At 38.3% G+C, this 19,642-nt stretch overlaps 1 protein-coding gene across 5 annotated transcripts in view; it reads left to right on the top strand.

The window, feature by feature from the left end:
* Nucleotides 1-19,642, top strand: part of ATRN (attractin) — a 161,620-nt gene that overhangs the window by 32,118 nt on the left and 109,860 nt on the right. For all 5 annotated transcript variants that reach the window (XM_036924629.2, XM_036924628.2, XM_057502799.1 and 2 more), the window contains exons 2-3: nt 5,798-5,881; nt 9,392-9,505. In XM_036924629.2, coding sequence (XP_036780524.2) covers nt 5,798-5,881; nt 9,392-9,505 — 198 coding nt within the window. The remainder of the gene's footprint in view (nt 1-5,797; nt 5,882-9,391; nt 9,506-19,642) is intronic.

Raw genomic sequence — 19,642 nt, 5'->3', positions numbered from 1 at the left:
AGGAGCCCCAGCTGTTGGAGTGCAGTGGGTGGGGCCACCTTTCTGTCTTGTCTGTAGTGCTCTGATTCTAATCTGGCAGTTTGCTTCTGCTGCACCCTTTGTCATCAGCACAGAAGTCTCTGCTGGAGTTGCTGTGGGTGGGGCTGCCCTCTGCCTGGCCTGCAGCAATGGTAGGGAGTGCAGAGTTGATGGAGTGGGTGGGCTGATGTGCAGCTCTGCCCAGACCTGACATGCAGCACCAGGCTTGGACACCTGCCGGGAGGAAGGAGCTTGTGGGGCTTGCTCTTGCAGGCATCTCCCTAGTTGGGCTGAAACAGAACTGAGAAAGCTGGGACGGTCTCCTGCCTACCCAGCAGCAGCATCTGACACTACTGCTGAGCCAGGTGGGTTGTCTTGCCAGCCACGTGTGTAGGGAGGAGTCTCAGGGCTGAGTTACCAGTGAAGGATGGAGTGTCTGGGGCTTCCTAGAGTTCCTGACCTGTTGAGCCAAGGGTGGGATGGGAAGATCTGAGAAGAGCACCCTGTCCAATGCTCACCCCTCTTCCCATTGCTGGGAAGTCTTTCAAACTTCCTGCTTTGCTTTTGTCTCGGGAGACTGGTGGAGCATCCCTGTTCTTCACGAGCTGCTGGGATCTCAGTTTCTCCTAGTATTCCCCCTGTCTTTGTTGTCTGGCCCCACTAATCACCAGAGCACCACATAATGTGGGCTTGTGCTCCCGGAGCAGATCACCAGGGCCAGGTGTTAAGTGATCCTGGGCTCTTACTTCCTCCCTGCTTCGTTCCTCTTTCTCCTGCCTGTGGGCTGGGCTGGGGCAAGGGCTTGGGTCCTGTCAGAACTTGACTTTGCCACTTTACCTTTTTCTGTGAGGTTTCCTTCCCCAGATGTAGGTGGTCTGTTCTTCAGTCTTCAGGTTGTTTTCAAGTTTAGTTGTATTTGCCATATTTTTGTGTTTTAGGTGTTTTTGGGAGGAGGTTTCTGCCTTGCCTTCCTACTTTGCTTATTGTTAACAGTTTTATTCATAAGAGTCTGTAACTATAAAATCCAAGTGTCTCTCAAGAGAATGAGTAAACAAGTTGTGGTATATTCATACAATAGAATACTACTCGGCTGACACATGCAATACTCAGAAACATTGCATTGATCCAAAAAATCAAAAGGCACAAAAGTGTATGATTCCTTTAAATCAAATTCTATGAAATAGGTCTATAGTGAAAGAAATGAGATTGGTGTTGGGGGAGATGACCTGCAATGGGGTACAAGGGAACTTTTGGTGGTGACATGTTTAGGAGGTTACACCTGTGTGTATATTTGTCCAAACTTAACTAATTGTACACTTAAGGTGGATGCATTTTATTATATGTAAATTCTAACAAAGGTTGATTAAAAAATTTTGTTGGAAGGAATCAAACCAGTATAGCAGTCATTATACTACAGATGAATAGATTATATTATGCCATTAAAACTGTCAGACTAGGTTAGGAAACAAAACCTAACCATGTTTGGTTTAGAAGAAACAAACTTGAAAATTTGACAAGGAAATGAAAAAAATAAAGAATTGGGTAAACATCTAAAATGAGTTACTGTCATGATAAAAGGGACAGTTTATGAAGATCTAATTGTCATAAGATTATGTGGCTGAATAGTTAAATACATTAGAAAAAATAAAAATACTGTGACAAATGTGATGGAGTTGTCATGGTATGGGATTTCTTATCATTTGGTCTAGTAGTTAACAAGTAAGTAAGAATATAAAGGAATTGAATAATGCACTCAAAGTTAATTCTGTGTGTGTGTGTGTGTGTGTGTGTGTGTGTGTGTGTGTGTGTGTGTGTGTGTAAGTAGTAGTTCACATTCCTGTAATACATTTTTTTCTTTAATGTCTAAGGAACTTTGGTCAAAGTTTATCACTGTCTAAGGTATTTGACCATAAAGAAAATCTTAACAGGTGAGAAAAATTGAGGTTTTACAGGCCACATTGTCTGGTAGTATAATACAAGTAAATTGAAAGGAAAGAATTCTAAGGTGACTACTTTGAAACCTGCCTCCTGTGGAGGACTCTCCTATTTTCTCTGTGTTTGTTTCTACCACAGAATCACCCTCAGCATATTCTTGAATTGGGAAATTGGTAGAAACAAGGGATTAATTATTTATATTTATGGGCTTGTATTGAAAAGTCTTTGTTTCAATTTGATGCCTTTGTGTGACTGCTGGTAAGGTGGCCACAGGTGGTACCAGTGTCTACATCTAGATCACCAGTGGTAACTATAAAACTCGACCTGAAGTTTAGGTTGATATTCCTGTCTTTTCTTCGTAAAAAAACTGGTAAAATTGAAAAGAAACAGAACACTGGATACAGAGGAGAGGTGGAAAATAGCATATTCTCATATATTGCCAGTGCAAATATGAATTGTTATGTCCTTTTGGAAAATAATTTGGCAGCTTGGTTAACAATTAAAATTCATATTCCTTTGGCTCAGGAATCCTTCTAAGAATCTATTCTTAGAAATTAAAGCACAAATAAAACCGTACATATAGGGTTATTTACTGCAGCAATGTGCATAATGCCAACCAACTGAAAACAAAATGAATGTTAGTTGGAGAAAGACAGAAAAACAATGGTACCTCCATCAGTTAGAATAGTATGCTACATGAATAAGTGAATCAGACTAATACCTGATTAGGAGGATTCCCCCAGTTTCGTTGAGTAAAAAAAAAATGCTGAAGTGTTTGTATAATAATTACTTTGTGTAGCTAAAAAATGATTATAAGAGAACCATACATGTACTGTGGGCTTGTGAGTATGAAGAGAAATAGTTAAGAATGCTTATTAGGTGGTTAAATGTTTGTCTTAATCAGGGGTGGTTGGGAGTACTTGGGGAGATAATTAAAAAAAGAATTGTCCTTTAGTTGACAGAAAAGCTTGTCTGTGGTCATATCTATTCATTATCTGTAAGTGTATTCATTATGTAAGTGTATTTTTAAAGACACTAAGTATTTAAAAGAGAAGTGACCTATTTCTTTTCTAAAAGTGATGTTAATTTGCAAATACCTGAACATGTCCATGTGAAGTCCATAGAAACTTCTAGGAGCAAAACAAGCCTAGTAGAAAGTCATAAAACTTTTTGAGCTAAAAGAGCCTAAAACAAAGAATCAAGAAAGTGTGCATGTGCACACATGCACATGCACACGCACACACAGACACACAGTAACAGAGTAACCAGTGGGAAATTTATTTACTCATAAAACAGGGGTGGTCTCTGTGGCTGATTGGTACTCCCTTTCAGGGACCTTTGCATTCCTTTGAGTTGTCATCCTTGGTGTTGGCTTTGTGTTCAGGCTCGTAGCATGATGGCTGCAGTACTTTAGCTATCAAGTCCAACTGCAACAAAGTCCAGAGGGGAAAGGATGGTTTCTTTGGAGTCTGTTATATGTTGGGTTTCTTGGACGCATTTGCTGAGATGGAGTTTGGGGTACAAGTTGGTTATGACACCTGAGAGAGGAGTGGGCAGGAAGCAGAACTGGGCAAAGGAAGTTGAGCTTCAGTGTAGGCCTGACAAAGGTGAGCTATGGAGCAAGGATTGTCTTGCAGAGTTGTCTCATGTGGGGTTGAGAAGTCCCAGACATATACTCCTTGTGATGTAGGCTGCCCTGAGAGGGTGTGACCTGGAACAAGGTAGCTTCTGAAGAAACTAACTTTGATAGCTGGAGGCTGTCTGTTGACCACACTCCTTGCTGTATCTGGCAGCAAGTCCTTCCTTCAAGGGGAGATGTTGGTGGTGCATCTCCCTGTCTACCACACCGTCTTCCTTAAGAGTGTGAAAAGGTTTCCCAGAAGCCCTCCATCAGTATTCTCCTCACAACTAAGTCTTAGATTACATGCTGTAACAGAGATTAATAATGACCCTTCATAGCCTTTACTACCCTAGTAAAGGGAATCCTGAGTTTTCATTGGGTACATGGTTTTGTCTGGGATAATGGCTACATTTCTCAGCCTCCCTTTACATTTAGATATGTCAGTAACTTGTCTGATAGAATGTAAGTTGAATTGCCATGTTTGGCTAAACGAGGAGGGATGTGTGCTTCTTTTTCTTCTTTCTTGCTGAGTGTCATATGGGAATAATAGCTGGAGTTTGAGCAACCACCTTGGGTTGTGAGGTGGAAGCCACATGTTGAGGATGACAGCAACAAAGTTCTGGTGATCATGGAGATGCTGTCTATGGGTTGCATTAAAACCTAATCTTAACTGATAAACATTTGTAACCAATGATTGGCAGGGGACATGGGAAACTGTGATTGGCTCATATTAATATTTTGGGGGTGGAATGGATATGTTGGAAAGTCAGACATGGAGACAACTATATCAGATAAGTACAACAGAGTGAGGGGGCAGAAAAGTCAGAGAGACTTGCAGGGGATGGTAATTGTGATGGACCATGGAATCTTTATGAGGTAAGTGGGAAAGTGAAATGTATATGGTGGGTGATGAACAGGAATAAGTGTAGTTTAGTGGTTTGGAAGTTGCCATGGGGCTGATGACTCACTGGAAAGGGGGAATTAGGCTGAATGAACTGGAGAAATAAGTGATGGTGGTCAAAATATAGTATGTCTAAAATGAAGACTGTGGTAGTCCTATTACTGGTAGCAGCAGGGTCCAGAGGAGTGGGTGATTGACATGGAAAGGAGGAAAGAATTGATAGTGATGAAGTTAAGAAATAGAGAGCCTGGACTTTGGGTAGAACATCTTGGACGTTTATGTAGTTGAGTGGACAGCAGTGAACTAGATGCTAATACGTTTAGTAAGTGAGGAGGAGTAACTGGGATATCAGTAAAAAGTAAGGGAGGCAGATCCAGAAAAGAGCATTGATTTCACAGTAGCAGTGAAAGACGGAGGAAAAAAATAATTGGAAATAACAATGAGGAAGGAAATAGCATCCTTTTTAAATATTAAAAATTTCCATATTGCAAGAGATACTAGTCACAAAGTATAAAGAAAAAACTAAATAGGAAATATATTTATAGTGCATTTAATTAATGTTCAGATGGGAGCTTCTTAATATAAAAAGAGCTCCTAAACACTAATTTGAGAAAGACAGCTTGGTAGCAAAGAAGGCAAAGAATATGGAATCTTACTTTACAAAGGAGGAAATGCAGATCACCAAAACATATGAGAAGATATTCCAACATCAGGATTAGTACCAGTCAAGACATTAATGAGGTACAAGGATATGCCTACCACGTTGGCAAGACCTAAAAATATTGATTAACTCAGGCATGGTGCAAGTGTGGGAAAACAGGTGCTGATGTACCCTGCTTATGGAGTATGGCAGATGGCCACTTCAAAAGATGCAGCTGAATGGCTGCAATGGGTCTGTTGTGTGTTGTGGCTTGATGTACTTGCCCATCACAGTTAGGCTCTCTAGGTGTTATTGTGTTAAATGTACTTTACTTGTAACTGTAACTATGATCTTATGCTTTAAAAACCAACTGATACTCATAAATAAGTTCTTGTGGCCATTTTCATGGTACAAAGTATGATTTTCCTTTCTCAGGAAGATTTAGATATGTTTTTGTTCATTCCTGTTGACCTTAGTATGTTTGTATTCCCTTTTCTTAAGTGTATGGCAAATATTTGTTTGATCCAGATTTGTATAATCTGAATGTAACTATCCAGGCATTTTCCTCTGGTTATAATAGTAAGCATTAATGTACCCACTATGCTTAACTTGGATTGTATTGAGAAGTATTAACATGTGAAATTTTGGTAGACTTACTTGGTTATTTTTATTTGAATTACAGATTAACTGGATCTTCTGGGTTTATAACAGATGGACCTGGAAATTATAAATATAAAACAAAGTGCACATGGCTCATTGAAGGACAGTAAGTAGTAATGGCTGATATAATTTTTCTTTTTTTCAGAATAGAGCTCAGTGTGGCAATTAACATTGCCTACAAGTAAAATTAACAATCTATAGCATAAAATACTTTAAATATTTTTTAATTGATAACTTTTCACTTAACTGAAATTGACTTATTTTTCTTAATCTTCGTTAATATGAAGTTTCATGTTGATTTCATGCTGCAAATGAATTGTACGTACTAGAAATGTATATATTTTCAACTGTAATAGTTAAAATGTTGAGTATTTTGAATGGTGTGCTTAAAGCACTGGAAAATTATTGTATCATTTTTCTAAGTTCTTATTTTTATTGTGGGCAGGAAAATTCAGAATAACTATTACTACCCAAAGAGGCCCTCCAGCAATTGTCTTCTTTTTCTTCTCTCTATGGTAAACCTTTAAAGAAGTATTTCTCCCACTTTTTGGTCTCAGGATCTCTTTACACTCTTAAATTTTGAGAATTCCAAATAACTTGTTTATGTGAATTATACCTGTGTTTATGATATTAAAAATTAAAACCAGGAAAAATTATTCATTCAAAAGCCACAGTAATAAACTCACTGCATATTAGCACAAATGACATATTTTTATGGAAAGAAAACACCCATATTGTAAAAATTCAGAAGAAGGATAATGTTTTACATTTTTGTAAATGTCTTCTGTGTCTGGCCTAATAGAAGACAGCTGGATTAGCATATTTTCTTCAGCATTCACTTTGTTAAAATATGTTTTCATGGTTGAAATACGTGAAGAAAATTAGGCGTCACTTGGATATGTAGTAGGAAAAGCAAGGAGATTTTAATAGACCTTTTAAAATAATTTAAATATCAAAGAATGGTCTTCTTTGGTACTACACCAAAACTTGACAAGTAGTATTTTCTTAAAGATAAATTACAGTGTGGAATCTCAAATAATGTTAATGAACTTTTAGAACATGTTAAGTTAAAATTCATTGGTTTTCTTGTATTTTGGATCTTTAACCCATGCATAGTTTTCTACCATAATACCTGGGGTCATTTTGGAAAAGAATTGTTCACTGAATTATGCAGATCTTCCAAATGTTGATATCTTTCATTGTATACTGTGTTAACAAGTCATGTTGGTTAATATAACCACCAATCTCATCCCAGAATTTTAAGTATTAGAAAGTTGTATCTAGGTGGCAGATACAAATTTTCTGAAACTCTTGCTTGAAAGCTTGTATTTTATCTTTGGCAACAAATACTGTCAGTTGTGTTCTTTGAAGTGACAGACATGCTTTGTTCATTTTCAAGAAAATATCTGCCAGATATTCAAGTCCAAATAACCATAGCTTTTCAGTTATTCTTCCAGGTAAAAATAATTAACAATACTCTTAGAGAAAAGCAGCTAGTTCAGCTCACCACACAAACAATGGCAAAAGTGATTTTCCTTGAGACCCTGTATTTTGTTAGGCAGTGGAAGCCCATCGTGCATACTTCGTATTTTGTCACTAGAATATTAAAAAGATGTGTATTAGTGGGTCAAGGTTTAATACAGTTAGTAATTTTTACTGCCTAATAAAGATGTCCTTAAGTGAGGCTTGGTTTCTCTTTTTCCGTGAGAGTGAAGTAGTGCAGAGTAACCCCTAACAGTGGCACAGTTGGGTGCTGCTCCCTTGCTTGGTTTTAAGGAGCCAGCATTTTTACCCACCATTGTGCTTACACCATTATATTAGTAAATGGCAACATGCTGAGATGGCACTTGGTATCTGAGTATTATTGTGAATATAGTTTTGACCTCTTGGGTCTCAGCGGCCTCAGCTTTGTGTGGAGCACACTTTGAGAACTGCTGCTCTAAGGTTTCCTTTGCCCTTTACTCTGCCCTTGTTCTGTCTAGTCACTCACATCTGTTGTCCTTCTCTAGTGTGTCTCTGAATGTGCTTTCTGTGGTTGCTCCTCCTAAGCCTAAGCAAAAAAAAAAAAAATCCCTCCTTTCCCTCATGCCCATATTCAGCCTGTCAGTTATGTCAGTTTTCCCTCTCAAATAGCTCTCCAATCCATCTGCATTCTCCTTAATTAATCTTCATTTCAACAGTTATTGCAAGAACCACCAACTATCCTCTCCTGGGCCTCTATAACAGCTGCAAAATTGGCCTCCTGATTTTTGCTTTTTCCTTTTGCCCACCTTTCACTTCTTAACTCATGTGGTTCCCTCTGTTTGCTGTGTTTCAGACATGCTGATTTTCTTCCTGCTGCTTAGACACATCAACTTCTTTTTCCCCAAGAATTTTAAGGTCCTGTTGTTCCCTCTGCCTGAAACATTGTTCCCTAGGCTTTCACTCATTATTCTAATCTCTAGGGTATCTCCCTACCACCTGTTGTACTACCATATCACATTCCTTTAATTTTTGTAGGCTACTCATCACCATCTGAGTTAACTTGTTTGTGTATTCATTTAATACTGAGTGGTTGGCTTAGAGATGTTAGTTAGAAAAGTAAGTATGGGGTAGAGGAAAGGTTTAGGCTGGAAAAATATAATTAGGTATCACCAGCATACCAATGGTGTTGATATTATCAAAAGCTTTTTGAGGGGAGTGTTGGGCTGAAGCCAGGTTTGACAGTAAAGGAGTGAGTCGGCTGTGAGGAACTAGAGGAAGCAAAGTCTTCTGTGGATTTCTACTCTATTCAGAGGAGTAACTTTGGTAGTAGCCAGAAAGAGAGTTGGGATTTGAAGTTTTTTCTATTTTGTTGTTTTTGTTTTTTTGTAAAATAATGTGATACTTAAGAGACAAATATGGATGTGGAAGTTCCAGAAGAGAAGGAGATGGTAAATGGTTGAGAGATGGAAGGAGCAGGTAGGCATATCTATTTATGAAAATATTGGGAATTCAAGAGATTATTATCTGGGTGCTGAGCACAAGCAGGGAGTTGGGACCAAATGGTTTGAAATAGTAACTTGAGAGTTAGTAGTAGTAGTGGAGAGGAAAAGAAAGAGTTAGTAATGGGATTGCTGGCAGAATTGAGGTGCCACTTGAAGTTGGTGAGCAGTGACTAATGATGGAACCAGTGGTAGTTATCTTTGGAGTCAGAGCAGAGTCAGAGCAGATAACTGATTTCCTACAGACCAGGATTTCTACCAGGTAGTTCCATGAAAAGGCAGAGCGGAAGGTGAAGTTAGAGAATTGGCAGTTGTGTTTTTGAAATGATACAGCGTGGAATCTTTATTTGAATAAGGAAGGAAAAGCATAAGTGGAAGGGCTGATGGGTTGGTTCAGAGACTGTTAAAGAATAACCACTATGTGGACTGTAACGCTCAAAGAGGCATAGACCATATCTGTTTTGTTTACTGTTGCATATTTAGTGGTCTCTTGCACATGGTAAGTATGAAATAAATCTGACAAAGGAATACTGTTCATATGTAGTTAATTTCTTTTGTACTTGTAAATTCTTTAAAAATCTACCTACAGATTTTTCTTAAATGTTTGATAGTTATGATGATTATTATAAATTACTTTTTTTGTTTTTTTCCAGGCCAAATAGAATAATGAGACTTCGTTTCAGTCATTTTGCTACAGAGTGTAGTTGGGATCATTTATACGTTTATGATGGGGACTCAATTTATGCTCCGCTAGTTGCTGCCTTTAGGTAAGCTCAGTCATCTAAGTGGTAGTTAATCATTCTTTGATTTCTGAATTCATATTCATATCTCACAGATTACTTTCTTGTTGGACTCACCTTTATTATCACTTAACATGTATTTCATGGAAAGAGTACTAGTGCTGGAGTCCTATTACTTGTATGCTAGGCCTGACTTGGTCTCCTATAGCTTCTAGGTAAATTTCTGGGCAGACCACTTAACCTTTGTTTTCAGTTTTTTGATCTATAAAGTTGTGATAGTAGTCTCAAGTTTACCTGCTTCTTGTGGTGGTGAAGTTTCCATTTAAAAAATGTTTTGTAGTAATATATTAAATAATTTTATTTCTGTGAAATGTTTAACACGAACAGTGTTCATCTTGATCCTTGATGTGTTTGTTCATTGAATAGGACTTTAGGAGTTATTTGTTGAATTCAAATATAGTTGTGTGCATGTGTGTATTTATGTATGTGTACTAATATGGATGAGGTAAACTTTTTGGAAGAATACATAAAAAGTCAACAGTGGTTACCTGTGTGGATTATGATTTTTAAAAACAAGTTTATTCTATGTTATTGGTTAAAACAGTTTAACATCAAATATATGGGGTGTTCTGAATTGTTTTGGCATTTTAGTTTGTATTAACAGTTAAGTTCTGTATTATCATTTTGACCCCATGGGAATTTAGAACTTTACAATTTTTCTTCCTTTTACTGGATAGAGGATTTATAAAATATATTTTTCTAAAATTCACATCCCTGTAGAGAGCCATAGTTGTCAGTTTTTCATCTGTAACTGACTTCCTGGATTTCTTCCCTGAAACATTCTACTTCCCTAACTTTAAAAAGGAATCATCAACAAATATTTTTTTTATGCCTCATATGGGGCTAGTCTGGTTGATATCTCTTATGGATGAGGAGGAAACAGACAGTAAACAGTATGTGAGGAGCCAAGGGACACAGGAAATCGAGGAACTAATGTGCCCTTGTATTTCTTCACTCCCTTTGGCTTAGAACACTCTGACAAATCTCTGAACTGAATACCAAGTCCATTTTCTGGGTTTCAAAGATTCACTTACAAGGCCAAATAGCATAATAGATAGGCCATGCTAAATACTAAAATGTCCTTGGCCAAATGTTGGGCATATATATCTTTATTTTATTTATTTGTTGTTGTTGTTGTTGTTTTTTTGAGAGGGCATCTCTCATATTTATTGATCAAATGGTTGTTAACAACAATAAAATTCTGTATAGGGGACTCAATGCACAATCATTAATCAACCCCAAGCCTAATTCTCAACCATCTCCAATCTTCTGAAGCATAACGAACAAGTTCTTACATGGTGAATAAGTTCTTACATGGTGAACAGTGCAAGGGCAGTCATATCACAGAAACTTTCAGTTTTGATCACACATCATGAACTATAAACAATCAAGTCAGATATGATTATTCGTTTGATTTTTATACTTGATTTATATGTGAATCCCACATTTCTCCCTTATTATTATTATTATTATTATTATTTAAATAAAATGCTGAAGTGATAGGTAGACGCAAGATAAAGGTAGAAAACATAATTTAGTGCTGTAAGAGGGCAAATGTAGATGATCAGGTCTGTGCCTATAGACTAAGTATTAATCCAAGCTAGACAAGGGCAACAAAACATCCACGGATGCAGAAGATTTCTCTCAAAACGGGGGGTGAGGTTCTAAGCCTCACCTCTATTGATCCCCAATTTCTCACCTGATGGCCCCCCTGTGACTGTGCCTGTCTTAGGTTGTTCCTCCCTTGAGGAATCTTGGGCATATATATCTTTATGCCAGAACTTGAAGATGCCTTGGGTTACAGCAAGACGTACCCCCAAACTTTAACACAAGCATGAAATCTATCTATAGTGTGATGTTACCAGGATAGTAATTGTTGGGGGTTCACTTGATACTGAGTTCATTAATCAAAATTCATGGTGTCCCAGAGGCTTAAAGATGGTGGCGTGAGAAGTGAGAAACCTCCTCCCATAACCACATGCAATATGAAAATACAGCAAATACAACTAATTCTGAAAGAGCAACCAGGAAGAAGACTGTGACAGACTGCCTACATCTGGGGAAAAGAGAAGATCTCACAGAAAAGGGTAAAGTAGCAAAGCTGTGATCCGGCAGGACCCAACCCTCCCTCCACCCCAGCTCACCAGCAGAAGGAAGAGAAGTGGAGTGGAAAGGGTGTTCAGTAATGATTGAAACTATGCTGAACACCGAGCCCTAGAGATCTGCTCTAGAAGCATGAACCTACATTAAATGGTGCTCTAGAGATTTAATGGGGTTGGAAAGCAAAGACAGGTGGAATACTCTGAGAGACTGAGATTCCAGCTGCTTATGGAGAATAGGTACCCACAACCGGCTGCTCCGGGACTAAAGAAAGAAAAGCACCTGGAAAGACTTCCTAACAGTGAGAGCACTGCTAAAGGGGCAAGGATTACACAGAGCTTGCTGCTCAGGAGAAAGGACAGGTGCACAAAATCGTCCCAGCACACTCAGCCCAGCAGGTTGGGAACTTTCAGGTGCTTTAGACACTCCATCCTCCTGGCTGGTGATACATGCCAAGCATCCCACAATAATACACAGCCTGCCACTCCTTCCTCCCAGCCAGCATCAGTTCACAAACCTGCTGCCCCCATCATTGCACTGGGCCAGCCAGAGGTGGCCCTGCCACAAGGGTGCTATGCAGAGGTTCCTCCCTGTGTGCTCAGCCCACTGGCCCTGGCAGTGGAGGCAGGCACTGCAGCCAGAAAGCAGGAAAGAGTTCTTAACTCCAAGCAAGCACTGGTGCCACTTCACCTGCCACCCCCGCCATTGCTCCAGGTGCTGGGCAGCTCCAGAGAATAGAACTTCTGGGCACTAGAGGGTGCTGCTTACACAAAGTTGTTATTCCATAGTAATGATTGAAAATGTGAAATGGCAAAAGAACCTGGTGCAAACCAAAATTCCACAAACACCAGAAAGAGGGCTAAGTGAAACTGGTCACCCATCTTCCTGATAAAGATCTCAAAATAAAAATCATTAACATGCTCATGGAGCTACAGAAAAATATTCAAGACCTCAGGGAGAACTTTAAGAAAGAGCTAGAAACTTTGAAAAATACAGTATCTGAAATGAAACATACAATAGAGGGATTTAAAGCAGATTAGATGAGGTAGAGGAGATGGTAAATGAAAAAGAAATTAGAGAACAGAAATACGAAGAAGCCGAGGCACAGAGAAAAAAAGGGATCTCCAGGAATGAAAGAATGTTGTGAGAACTGTGTGACCAAGGCAAATGGAACAATATTCACATTATAGGGGTACCAGAAGAAGAAGAGAGAGAAAAAGAGAAAGGAAGTATCTTTGAGGAAATAATTGCTGAAAAATTCCCCAATCTGGGGAAGGAAATAGTCTCTCAGGCCATGGAAGTGCACAGATCACCCAACAAAGGGGACCCAAGTAAGACAACAACAAAACATAGTAATTAAAATGGCAAAGATCCAGGACAAGGACACAGTATTAAAAGCAGCCAGAGACAGTGTAGCCCAGAGACAAGTAGTGATTCAATAGCATCTTACTATGCTGATGGAAAGTGACTGTAATGGGGTATGTTGTGGGGACTTGATAATAGGGGAGAATGTAATAACCACATTGTTGCTTATATGGAACCTTCATAAGATTGTATATCACTGATACCTTCATAAAAATAAATAAACACACACACCAAAAAAAAAAAAAAAAACAGCCAGAGAGAAAAAAGATCACATACAAAGGAAAGCCCATCAGGCTTTCATCAGACTTCTAAGGAGAAACCTTACAGGTTGGAAGGGAGTGGCATGATGTATTTAATGCAATAAAACAGAAGGGTCTCGAACCAAGAATACTGTACTCGGAAAGATTATCATTTAAATTTGAAGCAAGGATTAAACAATTTCTAGGTAAGCAAAAGTTGAGGGAATTTACCTCCCACAAACCATCTCTACAGTTTATTTTGGAGGGACTGCTATAGATGGAAGTGTTCCTAAGGCTCCTGTCACCAAAGAAAAGAAAACCACAGTAAAGTAATTACACCAATTAATTACTAAGCAAATGCAAAATTAAGTCAACTCCCCACAAAGTCAGTTAAGGGATACACAAAGAGTACAGCATATGTCACCTCTAAATATATAAAGAGTGGAGGAGGAAGAAAAGTGGAGGAAAAAAAAGAACCTTCAGATTGTGTTTGAAATAGAGTACTAAGTAAGTTAAGTTAGACTGTTAGATAGTAAAGAATTTACCCTTGAACCTTTGGTAACCATGAATCTAAAGCCTGCAATGGCAGTAAGTACATGTTTATTGATAATCACCATAAATGTAAATGGACTGAATGCACCAATCAAAAGACAAACTAACTGAATGGGTAAAAAAACAAGACATATCTATATGCTGCTTACGAGAGACTCATGTCAAACCCTAAGACATGCACAGACTAAAAGTGGAGGGATAGAAAGAGATATGTCATGCAACTAACAGGGAGAAAAAGCAGGAGTTGCAGTACTTGTATCAGACAAAGTAGACTTCAAAACAAAGTCACAAGAGACAAAGAACATTACATAATGATAAAGGGGTCAGTCCAAGAAGAGGATATAACCATTATAAATATCTATGCACCCAACACAGGATCACCTACATATGTGAAACAAATACTAACAGAATTAAAGGGGGAAGTAGAATGCAGTACATTCGTTTTAGGAGACTTCAACACACTACTCATTCCAAAGGACAGATCAACCAGACAGAAAATAAGTAGAGAGACAGAGGCACTGAACAACACATAAGAACAGATGGACCTAACAGACATCTACAGACACTCCACCCAAAAGCAGCAGGATACACATTCTTCTCAAATGCACGTGGAACATTTCCAGAATAGATCACATAATAGGCCATTAAAAGAGCCTCAGTAAAGATTGAAATTGTACCAGCCAACTTCTCACACCACAAAGGTATTAAACTAGAAATAAATTATGCAAAGAAACCCAAAAAGTCCACAGACACATGGAGGCTTAACGTATGCTCCCAAATAATCCACTGATGAGTGAACAAATAAAAACAGAGATCAAGCAGCATATGGAGACAAATGAAAACAATAACACCACAAAATGTGTGGGATGCAGTGAAGGCCATGCTAAGAGGGAAGTATATTGCAATGCAGGCTTACCTCAAGAAAGCAGAACATTCCCAAATGAACAGTCTAAATTCATAATTAATGAAACTAGAAAAAGAAGAACAAATGAGGCCCAGAGTCAGTAGGAGGGACATAATAAAGATGAGAGCAGAAATAAATAAAATTGAGAACAATAAAACAAAAGAAAGAATCAGTGAAACCAGGAGCTGGTTCTTTGAGGAAAATAAACAAAATAGACAAACCCTTAGATTTATCAAGAAAAATAAAATCTACGCACATAAACAGACCCAGAAATGAGAAAGGAAAAATCACTACAGACACCACAGAAATACAAAGAATTACTAGAAAATACTATGAAACAGTACATGCTAACAAATTAGATAACCTAGAAGAAATGGACAGCTTTCTAGAAAAATACAACCTTTCAAGACTGACCTAAGAAGAAACAGAAAATCTGAACAGACCTATTACTAGCAATGAAATTGAATTGGTAATCAAAAAACTACCTAAGAACAAAACCCCTGGACCAGATGGCTTCACCACTGAATTTTATCAAACATTTAGTGAAGACCTAATACCCATCCTCCTTAAAGTTTTCCAAAAAAGTAGAAGAGGAGGGAATACTTCCAAACTCATTCTATGAGGCCAGCATCACTCTAATACCAGAACCAGACAAAGACACCACAAAAAAAGAAAATTACAGACCAATATCCCTGATGAACGTAGATGCAAAAACCTTCAACAAAATATTAGCAAACTGAATTTAAAAATACATAAAAAAGATCCTCCATCATGATCAAGTTTATTCCAGGGATGCAAGGATGGTACAATATTAGGAAATCCATCAACATCATCCACCACATCAACAAAAAGGAGGACAAAAACTACATGATTATCTCCATAGATGCTGAAAAAGCATTTGACAAAATTCAACATCCATTCATGATAAAAACTCTCAACAAAAAGGGAATAGAGGGCAAATATCTCAACATAATAAAGGCCATATATGACAAACCTACAGCCAACATCATACTTAACAGCGAAATGCTGAAAGCTTTTCCTTTAATATCGGGAACAAGACAAGGATGCCCACTCCCCACTTTTATTCACCATAGTACTGGAGGTCCTAGCCATGGTAATCAGATAACACAAAGAAACAAAATGCATCCAGATTGGTAAGGAAGAAGTTAAACTGTTCCTGTTTGTAGATGACATGATATTATATATAGAAAACCATAAAGAGTCCACTCCAAAACTACTAGAACTAATAACTCAATTCAGCAAAGTTGCAGGATAAAAAATTAATACACAAAAATCTGTTGCATTCCTATATACTAACAATGAAGTATCAGAAAGAGAAATCAGGAAAGCAGTTCCATTCACAGTTGCATCAAAGAGAATAAAATACCTAAGAATAAACCTAACCAAGGAAGTGAAAGACCTATACCGTGAAAACTACAAGACACTTATGAGAGAAATTAAAGAAGACACCAATAAATGGAAATAACGTCCTGTGCTTATGGATAGGTAGAATTAATATTGTTAAAATGGCCATGCTGCCTAAAGCAATCCATAGATTCAATGCCGTCCCTATCAAAATACCGACAGCATTCTTCAACCAACTAGGACAAATAGTTATAAAATTTATATGGAACCACAAAAAACCCAAAATAGCCAAAGCAATTTTGAGAAGGAAGAATAAACATGGGGGGGGATTATGCTTCCCGACTTCAAGCTCTACTACAAAGCCACAATAATCAAAATAATTTGGTACTGGCACAAGAACAGACTCATATATCAATGCAACAAAATAGCCCAGATATAAATCCAAGCATATATAGTCAATTAATATATGTTAAAGGAGCCATGGATATACAATGGGGAAATGACAGCCTCTTCAACAACTGGTGTTGGGAAAACTGGACAGCTACATGGAAGAGAATGAAACTGGATTATTGTCTAACTCCATACACAAAAGTAAACTCGAAATGGATCAAAGAACTGAATGTAAGTCATAAAATCATATTACTTTTAGAAGAAAACATAGGCAAAAATTTCTTGAATATAAACATGAGCAACTTTTTTCTGAACATATTTCCTTGGGAAAGGGAAACAAAAGCAAAAATGAACAAATGGTACTACATCAAACTAAAATGCTTCAGTACGGCAAAGGACACCATCAGCAGAACAAAAAGGCATCCAACAATATGGGAGAATATATTCGTGAACTACATATCTGACAAGGGATTAATATCCAAAATATATAAAGCACTCACATGCCTCAACACCCAAAAAGCAAATCACTTGATAAAAAATGGGCAGAGGATATGAACAGACACTTCTCCAAAAAAGAAATTCAGATCACCAACAGGGACATGAAAAGATGCTTCTCGTCGCTAATGATCAGGGAAATGTAAATTAAAACTACAATGAGATATCACCTCACACCAGTTAGGAGGGCCAACAACATTGAAAAGACAAGGGGAACAAGAAATGCTGGCGAGGATGGCAGAGTAAGGAGAACCCTTCTACACTGCTGGTGGGAATGGAAATTAGTTCAGCCATTGTGGAAAGCAATATGGAGGTCCCTAAAAAAACTAAAATTAGAAATACCTTTTGACCCAGGAATTCCACTTCTAGGAATTTACCCTAAGAATGCAGCAGCCCCATTTGAAAAAGACAGATGCACCCCTATGTTTATTGCAGCACTATTTACAATAGTCAAGAAATGGAAGCAAACTAATTGTCCATCAGTAGATGAATGGATAAAGAAGATGTGGCACATACACAGAATGGAATAGTATTCAGCCTTAAGAAGAAAACAAATCCTACCATTTGCAACAACATGGATGGAGCTAGAGAGCATCATGCTCAGTGAAATAAGTCAGGTGGAGAAAGATAAGTACCAAATAATTTCACTAATTCGTGGAGTGCAACAGCAAAGCAAAACTGAAAGATCAAAAAAAACAGTGGACTCACAGACTTCAAGAAGGGACTAACAGTTACCAAAGAGGAGGGAGGGAGAAGGGGATTGAGGGACATTATGATTGACACACATGGTGTGGGGGTGGTATAGGAAGACATTGTAGCACAGAGCAGACAAGTAGTGACTTTGTGTCATCTTGCTATGCTGATGGACAATGACTACAGTGGGGTTTGGGGAGGACTTGATAATATGGATGATTATAGTAACTACAGTGTTGCTCAGGTGAAAGCTTAAGAGTGTATATCAACGATAACTTAATAAAAAAAAAATGGATGGAGTCCCTATTAAGTGCCAGCACTTTGAATCAGTTTGTGCCAATAGCGCTTGTGGGAACATCAGCCAAGCAGGTGTGCATAGCTCTGCTCTTCACCTGAACTGTGTATTTGATGAGCAGATGTGTAAATCAATAGCAAAAACGAAATAAGTAGAAAGCTATAATTTTGTAGTCGGTGACTTGAGAGAAGCCAAAGTGTATGTTCAGATAACACGTGATTTTTATTTTTAGGTTTCTATGACAAAATTGCTTAACTGATAGTAGAGATCTTAATCCATTGATTGTGTTAAAATTTAATTTATGATATAATTTGAATGTGAATTTTCTAAAATTACAGTAAAAAAACAATATATATTTAAAATCTGAAAGTTACCTGAGGCACAAAACTCCTAAGCACTGATGTGCAGGAAAATTTGAAAACCACAGTTGAGGCCCTGAGGGTGCTGTCACAAGATGGGGAGTTGAGAAGTGCTGCTGGGTCAGGAGGGCTTTGGATGGAGCATTCGGCTCAGTGGTGATGTGCTCGGGGTCCAGAATGAAGAGAGCCTGGCAGCAGATAGTTCATCTAGTAAGGAAAGAAGAACCACACAGGACTCAGGAGACGTGGACTTTTAATCTGAGTTCTGTCCGAGTCTTTATGTGAACTTGTATACGGCATTTAGGTGCCCTAGTCCTAGATTTTCAAGCTTAAAATGAAGATGGTGTACTGTATTTTTTCTGGGAGTATTGCAAACTCTGGAGTTTAAATTTGACTCTTAACTGGTTGATCACATTTATCTTTCACATAATTGAAGTTCTGAATAAAATTTGTTTAACAGAGTTCCACTACTAGACATACTTGAGAACCACTGGAGCAACGTTTCCAGCTGTACAGTATTATGCTCTTGTGGTGCATCCAGTTTAACCAGTGTATAAATGCAGCATCTTATGGAGCAGCTACTGTGCTAGGGTCTGTCGGTGAGGAGATGCAGTGATGGTTGTGGAGACGGAGTGGGGAGACTAGTTTTCCTTTCTGAGAACATTCTTCAAAAGAACGTTATTCCTCTTTCAGAGGTTTTCTTTTTTTTTTTTTTTAAAGGCGAATGTTGATGAGACAGTTTAGTTTAGACTGTGATGAAAAGCTGTTAGAGGAAGCCTTGCGAAAGAATGTGTTCAGTCTGTCCAGCACCCAGTTGAAACTGGTCAGACTGTTGAACACTTAGAGAATGCAGTCAGGCAGGCACCCCTCTCATGTTCTTGGACCTTCCTTCATGAGTCAGAATATTGACCTTGCCCGGCCCCATCACCAGGCTCTTTAAGGATCTGACTTACCTTCCACATCTCCCTGCCCTTGAGGACCATGTAGTTTTGCAAGGAGACAGGTGTGTCAAACTGAGGATTACTAGTAAATTTATATAGTATAGTTGGTAAAATCAGGTTGTGCCCCAGCTGAGTTCAGAAAGCCTGAGAATTAAGAAAATATCGTAGTTCAGTAATTTTCAAAATGGTTTTAAACAATGACATACATTCTGTATTTAAAAGATTTTGAAGACTCCTAGGGCAGGCAGTTCTTGATTGGCTCAAGTTGAACAACCAGCTACAGCCTAAGGTAGCAGCCTTACTTAACTACCTAGGAGTAGGGGACAGGGAGGTGGGGAGTGGCTCACAATGACAGTTGACTGGCCCGGCTGTAGCATCACTTTCTTACCCACACACTTTCCATTAC

Source organism: Manis pentadactyla, chromosome 5 (assembly GCF_030020395.1).
Source record: "Manis pentadactyla isolate mManPen7 chromosome 5, mManPen7.hap1, whole genome shotgun sequence".
NCBI classification, from domain to species: domain Eukaryota; kingdom Metazoa; phylum Chordata; class Mammalia; order Pholidota; family Manidae; genus Manis; species Manis pentadactyla.
The sequence above is the reverse complement of the archived record's forward strand: the minus strand, read 5'-3'. Positions and strand labels throughout refer to the sequence as shown.